The following is a 21,746-nucleotide window of genomic DNA, read 5'->3' as shown; positions in this document are numbered from 1 at the left end:
TTTGGACTTAGTCTGCCAGACTATAACAGATGTTCAAGTAGGCATTTTACACTGCTACAAATATGGCTACAACCATTTTATCACACTTCTATATTGGCACAAAATATGATTGTGTTCGGCAGTGCCGTTAAAACAAGTTTACCCACAGTGATTATGGCAGGGCATCTGTAGGTCCCTAAAAGTCTGAAATGTGTTCAATTACATGTAACAAATACCAGGCTGTAAAAATCTTTAAATTGCCTTTTGATTTGAATTTATCATATCTAAGTTTTAAAAAGCACACTATGCATATGTTTTTGCTATAATTAATTTATGGTGATCATCACAAAAATCTAGAGTTTTAAAGGCAGTAAGACCCACCAAAACAATGCTTTGCACTGCCATACAACACCACACTTGTTATATCTTTCACAACCTTCCATTTTAACTAAAGGGACCAACAGACATTTTTTAAGAGGGTATAAGGTAAAATATCCCATGTATGTGCATACATCCTTAGTGAGTTCAGAAATCTGTCAAGCAGAGAAACAGACAGCAGCTAAAGACATAGTTCTGAGTTTATGAAAGTGCCGTGTGCTTTTATTTGTGGATTAGCATTAATTAGGTGTGTGTGATCCCACCAGGACCTACGGAGGCAACATGATGAGCAAGTCTCTCTTTATAAGGAAGAACTGGAGCATACTTTCCAGGCCAAGGTAGGAAACAATTATATTTTTTCTTTCAACAATTTGATTCTCATACATCTTTTGCTGCAAATACTGCAAATCTTCCAGTGTGCTCCAGTTCAGTTTTTTGTCTTGGAAGATGTCTGCCCTTGATCTGAGAAGCTGCTGGTTCAGCTGTATCTTGCTTGAAGATGCACAAGGACAATTTGACATTACATTTTTCTCTATCTAGTTGGAAAATGCCAAAGTGTCCTCAGAGATAAATGACAAGGCAATGGGTACAGCAAGGGAGGAGCTGCAGGAGTCACGTATGAGAATCGAGAGCCTTGGATATCAGCTGAATGCCCTGCAGAAACAGGTACTGCTTAATTATTACATGTACACACAAATGTGGACCTCTTTCACAACTCACAATTTTGGGTACTTTTGCAATGTAGCTTCATGAATTATATTGCTAATCAGCTAAATGAGGGTTATTCTGGTTAAATGTGAGTGTGTTTGTAGGTGGCTGCCTCAGAGGATCGCATAAGGGAGCTGGAAGAAATTCTGTCTGCAGAGCGAGATAAGCACCGCCGTGCCATCGAAGGAAAAGAACAAGAGATGAGCGAACTGAGAGAAAGGATGAATGCTCAGCTCAGTGAATACCAGGAGCTGTTAGACGTGAAGCTTGCCCTAGACATGGAGATCAATGCATACAGGAAACTGCTGGAGGGAGAGGAGCACAGGTAGAATACACACACACACACACACACACACACACACACACAGAACTTTTATCCTCTGAATTAAATTCCCTGTCTCTCTCATCCTGTTTCCTGTCACCTCTCAATGCTGCTGCCAAAAATGTACATTGTACAACATGTAAAGGAATCCGTTATGTTATTACTCCATTAGTTTTACATACGTAATATTGCCTCCATGATATAACCAACCCAAACATTTTGTGCAGCTGTAACATCTCTCCACAACTGTGCCCTGTCCTGTTTCGCCTCGAACACTAACATTTTTTTCGCCAACCCAAAAGGTTCACAACAGGGCTGTAAACTAGCGGTCGCCACTCGCCAAATGCGGCTAAAATATTCCCCTGGCGACTTAATTTTGGAGGGATACATGCCACGGGGCGGGTAAATGTTTGTCCCGATGGTTGTGCTCTTGCAATAAATTATGCATGATATAGCAAAACATTGTAGTAGCTGTAAAGTGATAAATTATGACGGTATCAAACATTAGTGCTAAACCGGCTATTTGTTGTGTGTCGCACTGAAGTAGCTCCCCCGACGTCACCGCTGTAGAAAATAGATCCCCTCAGAAGCAACGTAGCATGCACGTCACCGCTCTTTAAAAGTTTAGCGCAGTGACTGTAGCCGTTTTAAGACAGAGCACCAAGCCACCAATTTGCCCGTCCATTTGGCAGCTCGGTCCGCGGTTTTACACAGAGGCCGGCAAATTGGGTGTCTGTTTTGGTCCGCCGATTTTCCGCCTTGGAGGGAACACTTATTTCTGCCTCGCCTGCTTTCTAAAACCGAGGTGGAAATGTGCCAGCCGTGGGTGAGATGGGCGGAGGTGTCAATGACCTGCACTGTTGTGCGACCCACAACCAGGGAGTTTTAAAACCAGGAAACAGCTGATCACAGCAATCAGTCCATCATTTCATCCGCGGACATTAAGATGAGCAACTGGACAGCCGCTGAGATCCAGGAGATGCTAGCGTCTCCTCGGTCTCTGTAGCTGTTTGGTTGTGTTAGCTTGTTGTTGTAGCGCAAGCTAGTAGGAACGGTCGCTACTTTCAAATTAAAAGCCCCCTGCTAAGAACCCTGTTCTAAACTCCAATAGGGTGCAATGTAAAGCTCTTATTTTGAAGACAAATTCGTTGTCACTGTTCACAGCCCAACGTCGAGCTTCACGTCACATGTTCACGCCTACCTCAGAGGCGGCTTTTGGAAAAGGAGGAATATTACGCCTCCGTTTTAGAAAGACGGGCCGGCAAATTGCCGCCCTTACCTTGGAGCAAATGTGCCGCCTTTTCTATCTAAAAAGGGCTTGTGATTCGAGCGCAGCAATTTGGCGGCACATTCCCGGTGTGACTGAACCAAAGAGGAAAACACAGAGGAGAAAGGTGGAAAGGAAGGTGACAAAGAAGGTGAAACATCGACGAAAAAAGCAAAAGTCAGGAAGTTCAGTGAGAAGTAGAAGACTGACAGGGAATGGCTTCAGTATGACGTCTCGACGGGTGTCATGTTTTGCTCTGTCTGCTGGACACACGCCAAAGAAAAGCAATGTTATGAAATTTAATTAATAATATTAAAATGTATTTCTAAATAATACTTTGACCTCTTTTCTAAGTATGTATAGCTATATGATACTGTTATCTCCATGAAAAATACTGAAACAGATGTATATGCAATGAAAAGAGGCAATTTATTATTTGGCGGGTAAAAAATTTACTTGGCTGGTAGATTCTTTCATCTACCGGACCTCTTGGCAGGTGAGCCAAAAAGTTAGTTTAATGCCCTGGTTCACAACCTCACATATGTAAAAGAGGTCATAAAAAGAAAAAAATGTTTCTGATTAAGAAAAATGTCTTTGATCCTTTTGTTGTCTGAGATGCATTTTTAGCCAGATAGTAGGGCTGGGCGATATGGCCTAAAAATTGAATCTCCGATTTTTTTCACACCAAACTCGATTTACGATTTTAAGCGATTTTTTTATCCTTCTCAGAACAAATTTCAAATTACAAAGAAATTATTAAAAGCATTGCATTTATCTTAATGCTATGATTCTAAACAATTTTGCCATGCTGTTGTAAAGAGTGCAGCTTCAAACTCACTTGAAAAAATAAATACAAGTGCATCCTTTTGAAAAGAATGTGTCCCTTTTTGATAAAATGCTTTTGTAAACATAAATTTAACATGTCACATTGCTATTATAAAAACAGATCAGTTTCCATATTGGTATTGATAAAGTGTTAACATAACTTTTCTTAAATACTTTATATTGCAAAAGCTGCCTTTTGTTTCCAAATAGTATTTTATATCCCTGAAGATATGTAAACTAAATTAAACATCTGCATGCACTGCATAGTAAACATGACATGTTGGTAGATGTACAGGACATGAGGTGTGCTTGCTGTCTTTATAACACATTTTTGGTCAGGAACACGAGCCTGTCTGCTTCCTCTGGCTCAAGGCATCATGCTCCGTTGAGGCTTCGTAGCACAAACCTGGGGTCGAACATTTTCAGCATGTGGATGAACCTTTTCCACTGTATACGGGCAGCATGTCTTTAACGATATGCAACGTGACTGCATCCATAACAGCTGTCCACCACGGCCGCTTTCTTGTCATACGGGACACAATTATTAAATGATTCCGCTAATGATAGCAGCTTTGTAGCGGGTATTTGTGGACTGCCACGGTCTTCTCGTAGTGAACAACAAGTGTCCCACTGTGATACATGCATCTGTTTGAGAGGCTGAAATAAATGTCGGTGCACTATCTTTAGTCACAACAGCCTTTGAACAAACTTAGCAACGGACCGTGGTTTGTTCGAGGTCCGACGCTACAAAAGCAAGCTACTAACGAGACGGTGCCATGTTAGGAACGAGCTCGCTGCATGTTGTTGTGTCTGTTTCTCAGTGGAAAGTCAATACGGGGGGGGGGGGGGGGGGGGGGCGGCGGAGCCACTATGAACTACAGGAGCCCATGAGAAGCGGCGGCGGAGCAAGCTAAATAAAAACTCGATTTTCATTTTTTTAAATCGTCCTAAACCAAAAACTCGAATTAATCGATTTTGCCGATTTATCGCCCAGCCCTACCAGATAGTGAATCAGAAAACAAACAGTGCACAAATTATGAGTTAAGTATGAAACTCCAGTAACATTGTTACGTTTGAGATCAGTTTGATCCACTGCAGCATGCAATCAATAACTTATATCCGATTAGGGGGCATGTCAGCCAGTTAAATGACTTCCATGAATCCTGCTGTCATGCGTCCTCGCTCTTTGCTTTTCAAATAGGGTATGGGTGCTTGAAGTCCTTGAAAGTGCTTGAATGTTGTGTTTTCAAGGTCTGAAAAGTGCTTGGATTTTAGTTTAAGTGCTTGAAAGTGCTTGACATTATAACTCTGTGTCTTTCACAAAATTGGGATCAGAGTGGATAGTTTGCTTATTAGAAAGAGAAATAAAATTAGTAAAAGAGCCGTAGGTAGAGATTTTTTCTCCTGGGCTTTGCTGAGCCTCTCTGCTCCTCTCTGCGACCTGCCAGTCTGTGTGTGACCCTGCCCTGCCCCCGTCAAAGAGGAGAGAGGAGTTGAAAAAATGCCGGGAGTTTTAACGACCGTTGGCTTGAAAATGATAACTACAAACTATGGTTAAGGCAAGGACTGAATCAAAGAGTGGTGTCATGCAAGGTCTGTCAAAAAGGTTTGGAGATTTGTGCAATGGGAGAGTCTGCGTTCTCCAGTCACATGAAAGGTAGTTAAGACTTTTTGAGTAACTTAGGCCAATGCTGCGCGTTAACACTTTGTTTATGCTAACTGCTAACGTTAGCTAAATTAGTGGTTTTACAGACTAAATTATATAAAATGTAGGGTTGTCAAAGTTAATGTGTTAACCATAGACTGTAGAAAAAACGTACGTGGTAACGCATGTGGTTAATATGGAAACCATAACATGCTAAAGAATAATTAACACACCATTAACCCTCTGGCCTTGTTCAAATTCACTACCCTCTCAGCTTGCTCGTGGCCAAAAATGGCCACCAACAGATTGAGTCTGTAATTTTTTAGATTTTGTATGTTTTTTGCTGCTTTTACTGCATAAAATGTTTAATAACAGTTCTTGTCATAAGTACAAAAAATTCATTCATTTAAAATTTTTTAACCCCTCAAATGCCGATTTGTTTGCACAATGCGCTTGTTGGAAAACTACCACAAAAATGACTGCCTATCTTCTCAGTGCTCTTGTATAATCAATAACACAGTCTGAGATATGTAACTGATTAACAGCAACATTGATTATTATGCATTGTTATTTTTGTGCAGGGAAGGCAAAGTAGATAAAACTCCCTCTCAGCTTGTTCGTGGCCAAAAGTGTCCACCTCCTGTTTACATTTCCAAAATGCTATAAAACCATGCTCTATACGTGTGTGTGTGTTAGGGCTGAACGATATAGACAAAATTTCATATCTCTATATCCTTGCCAGATATCTCGATCTTGATTACGATATGACTACGGGTTCGGTGAAAACCAAGCATTTTTCAGAAAAATAAAGAGATTATTTTAAGCCATATACAAATGGTTGATAGAGAAATATTTACCAAATAATCACAAACTCACTACAGAGACAAATATATTTGAAGTAACAACAGTAAAGGGAGGGAGAAGATCAAACGAACTATGTGCATTTTTACAAGATGAACGATGACATCCTAATCTGGAGAGAAAGCGTGATAGTGAAGATCGAGACTCAGCAGTTTCAGGTTATCGCTGATTAAGTACCAGTGGAATTTAGAAAGACTAAGAAGTCAGAGAATTAACGGATCAAAACAGAGTAGACGGCAGCTATATGGTCTCAAATCCACAGAGCGAGCGGCCGTATGTATATGTATGTGTATATATATGTATGTATATATGTATGTATATGTATGTATATATGTATATATATGTATATGTGTATATGTATATGTATGTGTATACGTACGTACGTATATTTGTGTGTGCCTCCCCGCAGAGAGAGATAATCAAAGCAAGAAAGATATTCTTTAGAGCATGGTTACCATGTGATTGACAAGTTGGTACAACAACCTGTCCTTGGGTTTAGTCATATCCAATTATGATAGTGTGTAGCTATTTGTATGTTTACTAGCTCCACAATCTTGTTCAAACTTGAGGCTCCAAAAAAACACCCATTAAATCAATCATTTACACTTGGTGTTTTTACATACCATGTGATAGCTAAATGAAAGCCAGTTCCACAGTTGAAGTTTGATTGTGCCAACGTGGTGACAGAACACCCTTCTGTGCCTTGGAGTGTTGCATAGTTCACTAACTGGTAACTGGTGATCTTCTTTCAGACTGAAGCTGTCCCCCAGCCAATCCCCTAGAGTAGCTGTTTCCAGGATAACAGGATCTTCCTCCTCCCGCTCCTCCAAGAGAAAGAGAGTGGAGGCTAAGGATGTCCCAGAGGTGGAAATAGGTGAGGGGCAGCTACTGGTTTCGGAAGAGGCTACAGCTAGTGGAGCAGTCACCATATCACCCACTGACATGGATGGAAACGCAGTCACACTGACAAATGAGACTGAGCAGGTGTGTAAAACTGGACTAGGATTAGAAATGCTAGATTGATGCATTACCAGTCTATTTAGATGACCAAGACCTAGTGAATAGTAGACCCACCAGATAACAACAAAAAATTACTATAAAAGGCTTTACGAATACTACTATGGTAACAGTAAATGCTGATGACTAAAGAAAACTAAGCCTCCTGAGGTCTCCAATAAATTGAGCAGAAAAGTATATGTGTGGATCAATAGGTTTAGTTCTTTATTTGTGTGTTACACTTTCTTGTGTGTTGCAGGACCAGCCTTTGGGCAACTGGAGGTTGAAAAGACAGGCTGACGACAGTGACGAGGTTATATACAAGTTCTCTCCAAAGTTTACCCTCAAAGCAGGACAGTCAGTCACGGTGAGAAATATGAAGTAGAGTAGAATGTGTATGTCCTGTGTTCCATGTGAAGAGATGTCATGTTTTTCAACAGGTTTCATAAAAATGATATTACTGCAGGGGAAAGTAACCCATTGAAGGACATTTGAGAAACTGAGCACCAGTGTGTTTACCAACCACCTCACTCAGGATATGAGTTATGCCAGTCATATCTATTACAGTTAAGAAAGGTTTATGACATGATGATGCCTATTCATATAAAGTATTTATGGTCAAAATGATAAATAATATGCCATAGTTGTATATTATGTATTGGGTGACAGCATTCTACTAAACTACTACTACTAAATTTACGATTTATATTTTGTTGTAGTCAGGCTAACTACAGTGGTGAGGCCAACAGCAGCCATGTTAGCTAATGCTGTATCTCTTTACAAATTTAAGTAAATAATAGCAAAGATATAGCCATGACATTTTAGTTAAATTAGTTTACAGGCATGTCAAGAGCATCACAAATATCTATGCTGTCTAAATACTCATATCCCAGGAATGGAACAGTAACTTGTGCTTTTAATATCATGTGTTTAGTTAAGGATCTGTGTAGTTATCACACTGTAAACGACATCAGATCAAGACACCCCCACTCTGCAGTTTATCCATTCACACAGGTACTGTTTGCATCAGAGCTGCAGTGAAATTTTTCTCCTCCTCACAGACTTTCCCACAGAGGAGGATGTGGAAAATTGGTGCAGGGTCTCCACACTCACAGGGCAGTGTGAATAGGGCTAGTCTGTAATGCAAATGCAAGCACGATTTTTGTAACAAAGAATGTAAGGATGATTATCTAAAATTCTAGAAAACATGGTTGGGAGCAAGCCAGGAACCACATAAACAAGTGATCGTTTTGGATCAAATTAGTATTTCTGCAGATGCTTGTCCAGCTGCAAGAACAACTTTAAAGCATCAAACATAGAAACTGTGCTTGGTGTATTGCTTGTGTGAAGCATTCTCGATTTCAGGAGTATTCTGGCTGAAGCTTGGTGGGCGAAGACCCCACCAGAGGGCTCTAAAACTATATACACGAAAGGCAAAGCACATACATTTTCAAGAAATTATCATTATGGTATTTCTTACTCCAACACAAGCAATGGGCGTACTCTAAAAAGGCACATTTAGAATGGGTGCTGCACTAGTTGATTTACAATTTGAGATGCAGAGGCTATTATGGTGCCATTGAGTTCTACTAGTGTAAAATATGCCTCTGACATTGTAACATATGTACTATGACTGTGTGTTTACAGGTATGGTCTGCTGATGCTGGTGTCACCCACAGCCCACCATCTGACTTGTTGTGGAAGAGCCAGGCTTCCTGGGGCACAGGAAGTGATATTGTTACCTCTTTGATCAATGCTGATGGCGAGGTAAGGGCATCCATACATGACTTACTGTCCCTGATTTGGTGGCAGGCCACCACATGTGTGTCCGTGTGATATGTACTTAAGCTTTGCACAGTGGTGTTTCTGTTATGATTCATGTGAGCTGACTGACTGTATTGCAGGAGGTGGCCAGAAGAAGTGTAACCAAGACTCAGGTAGATGTAGAGAATGGAGAGGAAGAGGAGGATGATGCACAAATGGTGAGCACCGACTTCACAGAAACACTGACTAGGCTGGTCTTTTTGTGTTTTATACTTTTGTCCTCATGCTCTTGGTTTTTCTCTACACATTTTGGCCCTGGAATGACCCCTGTTGCCACACAGCAAGAAGGTTCAAATGCTTACCAATCTTTGTGTTCATTCACAATTTCATTCTTGTGTTTTTGTCGGTACTCGAGTGCTCAATAATAATTGATTTTGAGTGCTGAATATGTGAATTACTTGGAAGATCCTCCCTTAGTTGATTTACAGCCTGATCTGTAATGTGGATGCACAAAACTTGTAGATTCACAACTGAAAGTGTGTGTACGCCTACATACACATTCTTTCATCAGCTTTCTAAACCTTCCTATACACAAGCCTCATTTCCACTCCCACAGTTATCTATATATAGGTGTAGGTGCCCTTTCCAATCTATTTCTATATCAGTACATTTGCCTGTTCTGCCACACATTTGACCTGGAAGAACAGAACTGTCAGATTCACAGAGTTATTTGGACCCGAGCAGGTCACGACCTGCGAGGTGCCTATTGTTTTTGGAATGACCACTCTTCGTCTCGAATGATCACATTTTTCACTGCCTGAACATACCCCAAGACTCACCAAACTTGGAATATACGTCACACCTGCCGAAAATTTTCAGAATGTATTGTCGTCCTCAATTTCCACAGGGTGTACGCGGGGTTGTAAAAGGTATTAAAAGGTAGTAAATGCAAAAATTAAGGCCATTAAAAAGTGATAAACGTCATCTGACGGGGTATTACATTTTCAAACTACTATCCAACTATGAGTTTTTTCCCATTTGTGGGAAGTGCAGGCCTATCTTGTAAAAAATGCGTGAATTTATTGATATTAATTATATGTGCGAGTAGGACCTGAGAGGTATGAATGATGTGATGTTAACAGTGTGCGACGTGGTAAAACTAACACCTCAGTCTATGCCCCAACTGGATAGCACACGGCTGGCTTGCTGCCCAAATTTTCCAAAAGTTCGCTACTATTGACAAAGTCATGGGGAAATGTTATTTTTTCGACCTCTGATTAGAGAACACGAGATTCAAAGACTTAGGCCAGTAGTTGGTAACAGCCGAGGGGCTTATTGCCACGTCTGTAAAAAGACAATGAATATCACCTGGATGGGAGTGGACACAGGTTGGGTATTGGTAAACATGACTGGCCACCGCTGTCAACGTTTTTTGTGCCTCTGATTCATGTCTTCATGTCACTCGGCAAGTTCATTTGTCACAACGGAACTTCATTCATTGTTGTGGAAGGTTATTTTATGTGTCAGTGTTTCCCCAATATGCATTCTGCTGCAGGATTTTCAGCACTGCCGCAAAAAAAAGAAGAAAAAAAGACATGATTTTTGAGGGTTTAGTGTCACGGGCGAATGGTGAATTTAAGTTGCACAGAGTGAAAGCACTACACCCCAAGTTATCATAAGATCGATTATTATTGTCATTTCTGCTATTTGTATAATTTCTACAAGTCACCGTTTAAGTTGAGTGACTGAAATCTTCGTCATCCTATTTAAAGGCTGCAACAGGCGACTCATCGAACCGGGGTGAAATTAAAGTGGCTTTAAAGGCTTTATTTGTGATTAAAGATGATTGAAACCTTCGGATAAATGCATAATTTTGACGAAAGAGGCACCTTTAAGATTTACCATAGTTTCGTTTTCGGGCAAGCTCATTTTGAACAGAAGTGCTTGGGGCAGGGATACGATGGCTTCAAAATCACTATTTTTAAAACACTAAGAAGGCTCGACACAACATGAAACTTTGCTCGTAGCATCACCAGGGTCTCTACTCATAAACACAAGCAGTGAGAACCTTGTGTACACAAAGTCTATGAAAAAGAAGGTTTTTGAACTACTCACGTTAGCTGCTGCATCTCCGGCGTGCGTCCGTCATGGCAGGCAAAAACTGTCGATCTATTAGTGCGACCATCAGGAAGGAAAGTAATGGTGGGACGCTCCTCAACTTTGTTCGTTAATAATCTGCTAATTTTTTGACTGAGCAAAATTATTTTGATAACTTTAGATCAGGTCCAGCTGAAGAGCGTACGTGCCAAGCTTCACGCAGATTGGACAAATCCCCAAGTAGGAGTTAAAAAAAGTAGGTTTTGCATATGTGGCCGTGTAGCGAACAAATTGTGTAGCAGAAGTGGGCGTGTCCTATGTCAGAAAACCCAGCTCTATCCAGGGAACATATGGACAAAAGGTTTGCAAATGTGTTATTTAAAATGGGGAAGTTACAGGCAAAAACGCGATTGCATCCATTATAGCGCCACCTAGTGGAGTTCATGTGCAATTTTTGTTATGGAAGAACTGTGTCCTATTCTATATGTACCATATAAATTTCAAAGCTGTCAGCATAATAGTTTGGCTGAAATTAATGTTTGTTGTTCATCTTGTAATAAGCCACGCCCACATTGACCAGTCATGACCACCTTCAAGATATGGCCTCAGGATTGGCCCTACATCATACTGACCAAATTTCGTAAAAATCGGTGTAGCCGCTCAAGAGATATAAACTTCCCATATTTCTAGCGCCCCCTAGTGGCTAAAATTCGTCAAATTCAGCTCATCCCTTTACAATCTCATGGCAACCAAGGACCTCAAATTTGGTGTTAATCGCATTTAGTTTGACCGAGATATCAAACAGCTTACATTTTTATAGCTGGCTACAGATATTTGTTCCCTAATAATTAACGCATTTATTGACTGAGCAAAATTCTTTTGATAACTTTAGATCAGGTCGAGCTGAAGAGTGTACGTACCAAGTGTCACGCTGAAGCCAGCATGAATGTGCAACATACGGTGTAGGTCACCACTTTTGGCCGGAGAAAAGTAAAAATAACTAGAACTGCAAGCAGTTATGAACGGGGGCCAAGCCCCTCCGCGCGATTCGGACCCCGCGCACTGGCTGAATGTGTGCCAATTTGGATTTGTTGTACTAAGCCACGCCCACATTGACCAGTAATGACCACCTTCAAGATATGGCCTCAGGATTGGCCCTACATCATACTGACCAAATTTGGTAAAAACCGGTGTAGCTATTCAAGAGATATAAACTTCCATACAAACTAAATGCTATGCACACCAAATTTGAAATCCTTGGTAACCATGACACTGGGAAGGGATGATCCAAATTTGGCGCATTTTGGCCACTAGAGGGTGCAAAAAATATGGGAAGTTCATATCTCCTGAACGGCTGTACCGATTTTTAAGAAATTTGGTCGGGTAAAAGTGGTGCTGCAGGCTAAACCGTGCAAGGGAGGGCGGTGCAATTTGGAGGATTAGTCCAGACTCCTGCGAATATCTCAGACACAAAAACTACATATATCCGCCTGCAGGGGGCGCTATAACCTAGGCCAACGCGTTTTTGCCTATAACTCCCACACTGTATGTCGCACATTCAAAAACCTTGTATCCCCAGATTCCCTGAATGGAGCTGAATCACTTTGCGATTGGCCACGCCCACTTCCGCCTATAAAGTTTTTTTCGCTACATCGCAAAAACTGGAAAACCTACTTTTTCGAAACTCCTCCTTGGGATTTTGTCCCATCTGCGTGAAACTTGGCACGTACACTCTTAAGCTGGACCTGATCTTAGGTTATCAAAAGAATTTTGCTTGGTCAACAAATGCGTAAATTATTAACGAACAAATTTCTGTAGCTAGCTATAAAAATGTAAACTATTTGATATCTCGGTCAAACTAAATGCTTTTAACACCAACTTTGAGATCCTTGGTTTCCATGACACTGGGAAGGGATGAGCCGAATTTGGTAAAGTTTGGCTACAAGGGGGCGCTAAAAATATGGTAAGTTTATATCTCTTGAGCGGCTACACCGATTTTTACGAAATTTGGTTGGTATGATGTAGGGCCAATCCTGAGTCCATATCTTGAAGGTGGTCATGACTTGGCAATGTGGGCGTGGCTTATTACAACTAATCAAAATTGGCACCCATTCAGCCTTTTGCACTTCCGGTGCACTTTCCATTACAGCAAATACCACGGCTCAGACGTTGGCCTGTGTCCTCACTTTTGCCCCGAGCCCATCATCCTTTGGGGCCAACTTCCGTGGGCTCTGCGGTGCGTGGGGTCCGAGTCACGCGGGGGGGCGTGGCCCCCGTTCATAACTGCTTGCAGTTCTAGTTGTTTTTAGTTTTTCTCAATAGCTTCCATGTCATGTGGCCCACTGACTTCTGAAACAGATTCTGTTTCCATAAAAAATATATTATAATAAAGAAAACAATGGTTAAAAAGTTCTCTAATGCTCAAGAGGTTAACATATTTTCAAGCAGCAATGTCAACTTATACTCCATTTTGTCTCATGTCTTAGTTTCTGAAATTTTTTCTTTCTCTTTTAAAAAAAAAAAAAAAAATCTCAGCAGTAGTCACCATTTAAAAAGTTATTTTTCAAAATTGCCCGAACCCCCCTAGTGTTGCTAGGTTACTGACTCAGTGCACCACTGCTACAAAAAATGAATTTTGGACGTGTGGAGCAAACTATTTCTTTCTTAGCTGAAGCCAACAAAGGGACAAAATAAATGTGAAGAGAGATATAGTGGAGCCATACATTTTTCCTGCTTTTTTGTCCTTTTCCACTCACACCCAGTGTTTCATCTAGGATGCAGTTGTAGCAATGGAGGTGAGTGTTCACCTGCGTACAAAAGCAAAGCGCACCCTGCCAGGAGGTTTCTATGTGTCTGTTGCACCAGAGGCTTAGGCTTAAGTACATAACAGTACATTTGTACACAGTAATGAGCAGTGGAAATTTCTGTCTAGCTTACATATAAGGTGTCTCAGGCTTTAGGAGATACACTTTTATTGAACACAATAAAAGTGTAATCTTTAAAACAATTATGGACAATGATTTCACAAAAAATATATTACCAACCATATACAGTCAAATCACGTAACACAAATACTAGAACAATCATAAAGGTCTGTCCCTCTATGAAGTAATCTGTCAGTAACTTGAGATTGACAGCTTTCGCGCGTTAAAGGGGCCCTCGTGCATAGTAATGCTGCATTTGAGACAGAAGGAATTTTCTGACTTGCTACTAGAAAAAGTACACTGGAACGCCACTCAAAGTCATAGTCCTTACTTGTGAACTCGGCACAAATCCATCTACCCCGAATAAGAATCTTGAATCATAGTCTCCATAGGTGGCCCACTGTGGTGTGGGATTTATTCTCATAAATCTTTTCAAACAGGTGTGTGATTGAACTGGATATGAAGTGTCCATAGCGCAAAATGATCTAAAGAGACAAGACTGAGCCCACTCTCCACCTCTCCTCTCTCCTCGTAAAAAAATAATTGAAAATCGGCAGCAGCGGTCATATTTCAACTATCATTGTGCATATAGGGGAAACACTGACACCTATGGTGAGTAGAACGACGTCAGACAGCAAACTCTATGCCCCACATCAACATTGTGAGCTGAGGTTCTGTGATGCCTTGAAATGGCGACTAAACACCACTTATACAACTCCAATGAGAGGATAGGAGAGGTCTTCCAGAAGCTCTTTAAGAAGCTCTCTCAAGTTCTTTATTTAAACATTTCTGTTTTTAAACTTTTTAAACCTTTTCTGATTTTCATTTGTCATTTTGTCTTCATTTAGATAGAATGATGGTGAAAGACAGTGTAGAACTGGAGAAGTGATGTGTGCTCTTCCTACAAATAACAATGAAATACTTTTTTGTCTTGGGTTAGGATTAAATAACAAATAATTGTGTAAAGGTCAGTGTTTTATTGAGGCAAAAAGGTACTTGATTTGAATTGCAAGCTTTACTGCACTTATTCACTCAGAAAGTTAAGTAACAAAATGACAGTAATCCGTTACTTTAGAATTAGTTACCCCCAACACTGAAGTTCGAAAGGTTGCCATGACAGTTGCAGCTCGAAGTCGTGTTGGTATTGAAAAATATTGTGAAGGTATTAATAATGTATTAAATTCAACTTTAGAATTGCTACCCTGTTCCACCACTTGGTGGCGCTAAAATCAAGGGAAGTGCGTTTTGTCTTATAACTCACATATTTTGGCACATGACCACTAGGAGGTGCTTTTTAAAATAAAATATTTTATATCTCCACATCGGTTGGTCGGATTAACACGAAACTTGGTAGAATCATTCACAATGCCCTTCTGACGACAGCTGACGAAAGGCATTACCAGGGTACTCTATAGCGCCCCCTGGAATATAAACAATCCAAGCCCCGCCTAATGCATGCACATACATGAATGAAATTCGCTATGCATATGTATCATCACCAGCTGCACAAAAAACATCCACTGACCAAACTGTCACTCCAACAGGAAAGCGGCCATTTTCATTATTAGTGCCTGAGCAGGTCTCGGCCTGCAAGATCCCTATTGTATTTCGATTGACCACTCTTTCCTCCCAAATGATCACATTTTTCACTGCCTAAACATACCCCAAACTCACCAAACTTGGAATATATGTCACACTTGCCGAAAATTTTCAGAATGTATTGTCGTCTTCAGTTTCCACCACTAAGTGGCGCTAGAATCAAGGGAAGTGCGTTTTGGCTTATAACTCATGTATACTTTGTTGCACATTCAAAAACCTTATATCCATGCGTTCACTGAATTGTGCTGAATCTCATGATATAGGCCCCTTTATACTATATAAAAGGCCATTTCCGCCTACCATTTTTCACAAACCTTTTTTTAAGTCCTCCCAGGCGATTTCACCGATTTGCACTAAACTTTGCACACAGCAACTGTGGACTCTCCTGACAAAAAGCTATGAAAAGAATTTCTATATTCCAAACAATACTCAAGTTATTAAATAGCAACTTACTGTACATTTTGCTCAAAACGCCTAGTTGGACATCTCCACATTGGTCTGTCTGAATGACATGAAACCCAGGTGACCAATTCCCCATGAGCCACTAAGGCTCTGTGAAAAAATTATAAATTTACTTTTTCTAACTCCTCCTAGGACATTTAACCCATTTGCAACAAACTTTGCAAGTAGCATCTGTGGACAAAACTTATCAAAAGCTTTCACCTATGTCATAGCTGTAGGCATGGTCCATTTTGATGCTTCGCTGTAAAACCATCAACTCCTTATAACTTCCACATACAATTTGCCATCTACTCCAAATTGCGCAAACATGTAGAGGGTCTTGCCCTGAAAACATCTATGCGGCACACCCCGACAGCAGCTTGCCCCGACTAGTGTGGACTGCAAGGGCCTGTTCATCACTGCTTGCAGCTTTAATTTTTTACTGATAATATTTTGAAAACTTCCTCAACAGTGTGTATGCATGCAGTGTGCATGCATGGTTTAATGCATGTTTTTTGTGCGTTCAGGGCTCCAGACTGCGACCAAATCGGTGCATTGCGACCAAAATTTGAAACAGTGCGAACAAATTTTACATTTAGTCGCACATGTGTGACCAGTGAATTTGCCAGTGTTTTTAAAAAAAAATTTAAACACCGGTAGTAGAAGGGAACCAAAGCGAATCAAGGAATCTGGAATCTGGACTGACAGGTGGCAGGCCAATGTGTGTTAGATCAGGGTCTCTGCAGGTTTGAACAAGTCAAATTTAAGACTTTTTTAAGACCATTTTGAACTAAATTTAAGACCTACACGAAGTACAAAAAAGTAAGGAAAAATGCAGTCCCAGAATTGCTTTAAACAAATAACCACATTTATTGCCATTCACAGAGCAGCTCAAACAATGAAGAATGGACTGAATGAGTGTGTGTCAGGGTTATTATAGTTTTAAATTTTTCATTAGTTTTTATTTTAATTTAGTTTTTCAGTTTGTTTTTTCATTTTAGTTTAGTTTCAATTAGTTTAACAAGTGATCTAAGTAGTTTAATTTGAGTTATCTATATAAACCCTGGTGTGTGCTAACACACACTTACACTGACACACACACAGTGTTCAAAATCGAAATCACCTCTGCTTTCACCGTCTGAGCTGGGCCAAAGATGGTTGGAACTGGATGAAATTGGACCGGGAACTGGTGACAAAGGCGTACAGAAGTGTGTGATTACGTGACTTCGCTGGAGACTTCTAGAAGCTAACTGGTGTTTTTTCAGCGCTTTCACACAGAGTGTGCCCAATTTGAGGGTCCTCTGGCAGATTCCGCTGTCGAAGTCGTACCGGAACTGGCGAAGTGTGCGGCGATAAATTCCGACCGCGCTGTCAGCAAAATACCACTTACGTTCCTGGATACTTCATACAGAAGAACACACGGAGATGACTGTGAATCTCACCAACACATTTCCTCCAAACAAAAACAAAAAAAACAAAAAAAAAGGCGATGACGGAAGCAGTTAATGAACGTACATATTTAAGACCCGACTAAATGTAATTTAAGACCTATATGCAAAATATGAACGTATTTAAGACTTTTTAAGGCCTAAAATTGAGATTGTCAAATTTAAGACTTTTTAAGACTCCGCGGATACCCTGTAGATGGGCAGGGAATGACACTGTAAGTGGCCTATGTGTGGAGGGGGAGGGTCCAAAAGTTGTTCTGAGTGCAGAAGGAGAAGGTTTCACTTTAAGCGAACAATGGCGGAACGAACTCCGTGATTCCACCAGATACGTGTCCGCTGCATGGTGGAGCTGAGCAGGTTTTTCACTTTAGATAATGTCTTAACTTCCACCACGTCCGCTGCGCTGTGTCTCTGCTCCGGAGGGGTCCAGCAGTCCGGAGCAGGTACACAGATACACAGGACTTCTATTTCGGTGGATGCCGGAGCACGACGCAGCAATTTAGCCGAATTTGGAACCAAGCAAACAGGAAGTCATGCACTGAAACAACAATAAAACATCCGGTTACTTTTCAAAATAAAACACTCCGTGTTGACACCAGCACACAAATCTAAAAAACAAGACAAACACAAGCTCTTCTACCAATCCTTTGGTCGGGAACACTTTGTGTCGCTGTTTTCATAACACATACCTACACTGTAAAACTGGATCGAAGCAGTAACGCAGCAGACATGTATCTGGTTGAATCTCTGGGTTATTTTCTCCCCGATAAGCCTAGAAGTGTGCCAGAGTCAAATCCTAACTCAGAAGATGAGTCCAAGTCTGAAGACACTAGTGTGGCGAAAAAGAGCAGAAAATACTGATTTCGTGAAGAAAAGGGTGCACAAATTTGACTGGTGAAGGTTTTTCTGAGAGACGAATTTCATGAACCGCAGATTTCGCAATCGATAACGGCAACTAGGGCTGGGCGATAAATCGGCAAAATCGATTAATTCGAGTTTTTGTTTTAGGACGATTGAAAAAAAATGAAAATCGATGTTTTATTTAACTTGCTCCGCCGCCGCTCCTTACGGGCTCCCGTAGTTCATAGTAGGCTCCGCCCTCCCTGGCAGTGACTTTCCACAGAGAAACAAACACAACATACAGCGAGCAAAGAACAACAGCTCGTTCCTAAAAAGTCACTGTCTTGTTAGTAGTTTGGTTCTGTAGCGTCAGACCTCGAACAAACCACCGTCCGCTGCAAAGTTTGTTCAAAGGCTTTTGCAACTACAGGCAGCGGACCGAACCATTTATTTCAGCATCTCAAATAGACGCCTGGATCACAGTGGGACACTTGTTGTTCACTACGAGAAAACCGCGGCAGCCCACACGTATCCGCTACAAAGCAGCCATTAGCGGAATCATGTAATAATTGTGTCCCGTGTGCCAAGAAAGGGTCCCGGTGGACAGCTGTTACAGATGCAGTCACGTTGCATATCGCTAAAGACATGCTGCTCGTATATACAGTGGAAAAGCCGGAGGTTCATCCACATGCTGAAAATGTTCGACCGCAGGTTTGTGCTACAAAGCCGCAACGGGTCCTGACTCAAACCAGAGGAAGCGGACGCGCTCGTCTTCCTGGTCAAAAATGTGTAAAACAGACAGCAAGCACACCTCATGTCCTGTACATCTACCAACATGTCATGTTTACTATGCAATGCATGCAGATGTTTAATTTAGATTACATATCTTCAGGGATATGAAATACTTTTTTGTAAACAAAGGCACCTTTTGCAAAATAAAGTATTTAATGAAAGTTATGTTCACACTTTATCAATACCAATATGGAAACTGATCTTTTTTTATAATAGCAAGCAATCTGACATGTTAAATATGTTTACAAAAGCATTTTATCAAAAAGGGACACAGTCTTTTCAAAAGGATGCACTTTTTTATATTGTTTCAAGTGAGTTTGAAGCTGCACTGTTTACAATGGCAGGGCAAATTTGTTTAAAATCATAGCAAAAAAATAAACGCAATGCTTTTAATAATTTCTTTGTAATTTGAAGTTTGTTTTTGAGAAGGAAAAAAAAATGGATTAAAATCGTAAATCGAGTTTGGTGTGAAAAAATCGGAGATTCAGTTTTTAGGCCATATCGCCCAGCCCTAACGGCAACATGTGAGAAACACAAAATCTGCAGGTCATGCTGGCATTACACAGTTAAAGCATAACAAACTGGTCAAACACAGTGCTAGTTTAAGGGATAAAATATGCCATGACCTGTACTTCAATTAAAACGCAACTCCACAGTTAGTTGCATTTAGAAAGCAAGAGGCTGTTAATCAGTGTGCTGAATTTTTATATCAACATTAAGTTTAACACAGCCTTTTTCATTGCCAAGGAAGAGCTACCCTTTACCAAATATAAAGGCCAACTGGACCTGCAAAGAAAGAACGGCGTGAAACTGAACTAGTCAATATATTTACGGTTTGCGCCCCTAAATTTTGTTATTGCGCTCCTAAAATTTTCAGTTAGGGGCCACTGTGCTCCAAGTAAAAAAAAGTTAGTCTGGAGCCCTGGTGTACACATCATATTTTATTAATGATATTTAATGATAATTTGAATGTTTTTGTTTCTTCTGCAGGGCAAGGTGTCATCCAGAGAATGTGCCATCATGTGAAGCATACATGTTGATTTCTTTGTATTCATCATTATATTTTTTTCGCTCTAGAGCCAATCAGATATAATCCTCCATTGCCTCATCATTTGGTGTTTTCATTTTTCAAGACAATGTAAGAAATGTTTGAACTAGACTCTTTGGACCTGTTTTTGATAAGAGTCATTTGTGGAATTATTACTGAATAATACAACATCTGTGGATCATGCAACGATTTTGGATCCTAATATTGAGTCAAACTGTGAGGTTTAGCTATATATTCCCTACCTGACTAATAGTACCTCACATGTCAGTCATTCATTCCACGGGTTGACATTGATTTTTCCATGGTAAACATTTTGATTTCATCCTTTATGAACAGTAGAACACAAAGTGTAACTATTGCACAGAAATCATTCAAAAGAACCTCTCATTTGAGTTCTGAAGATAAAGGACCTCAGCTGTATGGCCATTAAGACATAATGAATGAACAACTTAAGTGTTGAACAAATGATGAGCAACTTATAATTTAACCTAATTGAAGGATTATTTTTTCCTCAAAAATCATGACCTTTTTCACACATAGGTCTTTAGGTATTTTGCATCTATACCATTTATTTGTGGTGTTACTTGGACAACTTTATCCCCACAGTACATTTTCTTTTATATTATTGTTTATATTCTTTTGATCTACGTGGAAATGCAGTTGAAATTACAAATAGATCGTAAAGCCTGTTGAATGCAATTCCCTCCAAATCAACAAAATGCAATCGATTTCCCTAATCAAAAGTTAGCCAGCAATTCCACTGCTGGTTTGCGTGTATTGGACTTCAGAGCTTCGACCATTACAAATGAACTCCAAACCCTTTGGTCGTTACATGACCTCCTCTTAGAATCCTTGATCATATTTCTGTCCCTCCATCATCCTGCATTGTCTTAAATTCTTCAGCTCTTTTTTGTGTCTTTAAGGATAGTGATGAAATGTGAGAGGACATCAGATGTCAGACTTGGCATAGCTGAATTAAAGATAAACATGTTAAACTTACTATAAAGGTCTGGGGACGATGAGGTGTTTAAAAACCTGCATAATTCTATACTCCAGTTCTTTGTTGAGGCTGTATTTCAGTGAACTGTTGCTGTTACCTGTACAGGTTTCCTGCAGTTGGCCAACTCTTTACCAGAAACACAAAAGGTTAATTTTGACTGACAACCTGGTTTCAAGGAGTTATATGAAAAAAGGTAAATGGGTTAGCTGTACTGCCGTAGTGTAGTGTTTTTCTTCATGCAGCCCAAAAAAAGTTTTTGAATTTCACAATGGTGATCAGCAGTTTTTGCATATACTGGAAACTGGTCAAAGGTCAGTTGTGCTGCCTTAGAGCTCCTCAATGACATGTTGATTTCTCCTAGCATTGGTGGCAACAATGGCCAGTTCATATAAGATTTTCTCTGAACACTACATTGGAGTAAAACCCTTTTGTGCTCACTAATATCTGAAGTCCATCAACAAATGGAACTGAAATCTTCTAGCTTTCTTTCTGCTTATCAGGGTGTTAGCTTTTGGTAGATGTCTAACAGTTCCTTACCACGAGCGGCTCATTGCAGTCTTACATCTCGCCTCAGTGTTTGCTGATGTTTCAGCTCTGATTCAGTGTGCAAACACTTATGAAAATTAAGTGGCTCTCAGGCTTGCTAGATGCTCAGTCTTTTTGAGCCAAAGAAATGAGCAGACATGCATATACAGCTAAAATCACAGAAAGTGCGTGCATACACACAGGATGAGAAATTAAACGCTAACAATTGCTGGTATTCAGGTCATGGTACTAGCATTGAACTGTCTTGACCTACACTGCCAAATGCA

General features: G+C 40.4%; 1 protein-coding gene across 1 annotated transcript in view; it reads left to right on the top strand.

The window, feature by feature from the left end:
- The window catches only part of lmnb2 (lamin B2), a 35,030-nt gene extending 14,184 nt beyond the window's left edge, over window positions 1-20,846 (top strand). Inside the window, exons 6-13 of the mRNA XM_030432892.1 lie at window positions 624-695; window positions 898-1,023; window positions 1,170-1,390; window positions 6,738-6,969; window positions 7,241-7,348; window positions 8,629-8,748; window positions 8,886-8,963; window positions 19,877-20,846. Coding sequence (XP_030288752.1) covers window positions 624-695; window positions 898-1,023; window positions 1,170-1,390; window positions 6,738-6,969; window positions 7,241-7,348; window positions 8,629-8,748; window positions 8,886-8,963; window positions 19,877-19,912 — 993 coding nt within the window. The 3' untranslated portion in view covers window positions 19,913-20,846. The remainder of the gene's footprint in view (window positions 1-623; window positions 696-897; window positions 1,024-1,169; window positions 1,391-6,737; window positions 6,970-7,240; window positions 7,349-8,628; window positions 8,749-8,885; window positions 8,964-19,876) is intronic.
- Window positions 20,847-21,746: the final 900 nt, after the last annotated feature.

The sequence above is a fragment of the Sparus aurata genome, chromosome 11, assembly GCF_900880675.1.
Source record: "Sparus aurata chromosome 11, fSpaAur1.1, whole genome shotgun sequence".
NCBI classification, from domain to species: domain Eukaryota; kingdom Metazoa; phylum Chordata; class Actinopteri; order Spariformes; family Sparidae; genus Sparus; species Sparus aurata.
Note: the sequence above shows the minus strand (reverse complement) of the source record. Positions and strands in the feature narration are given on the sequence as shown.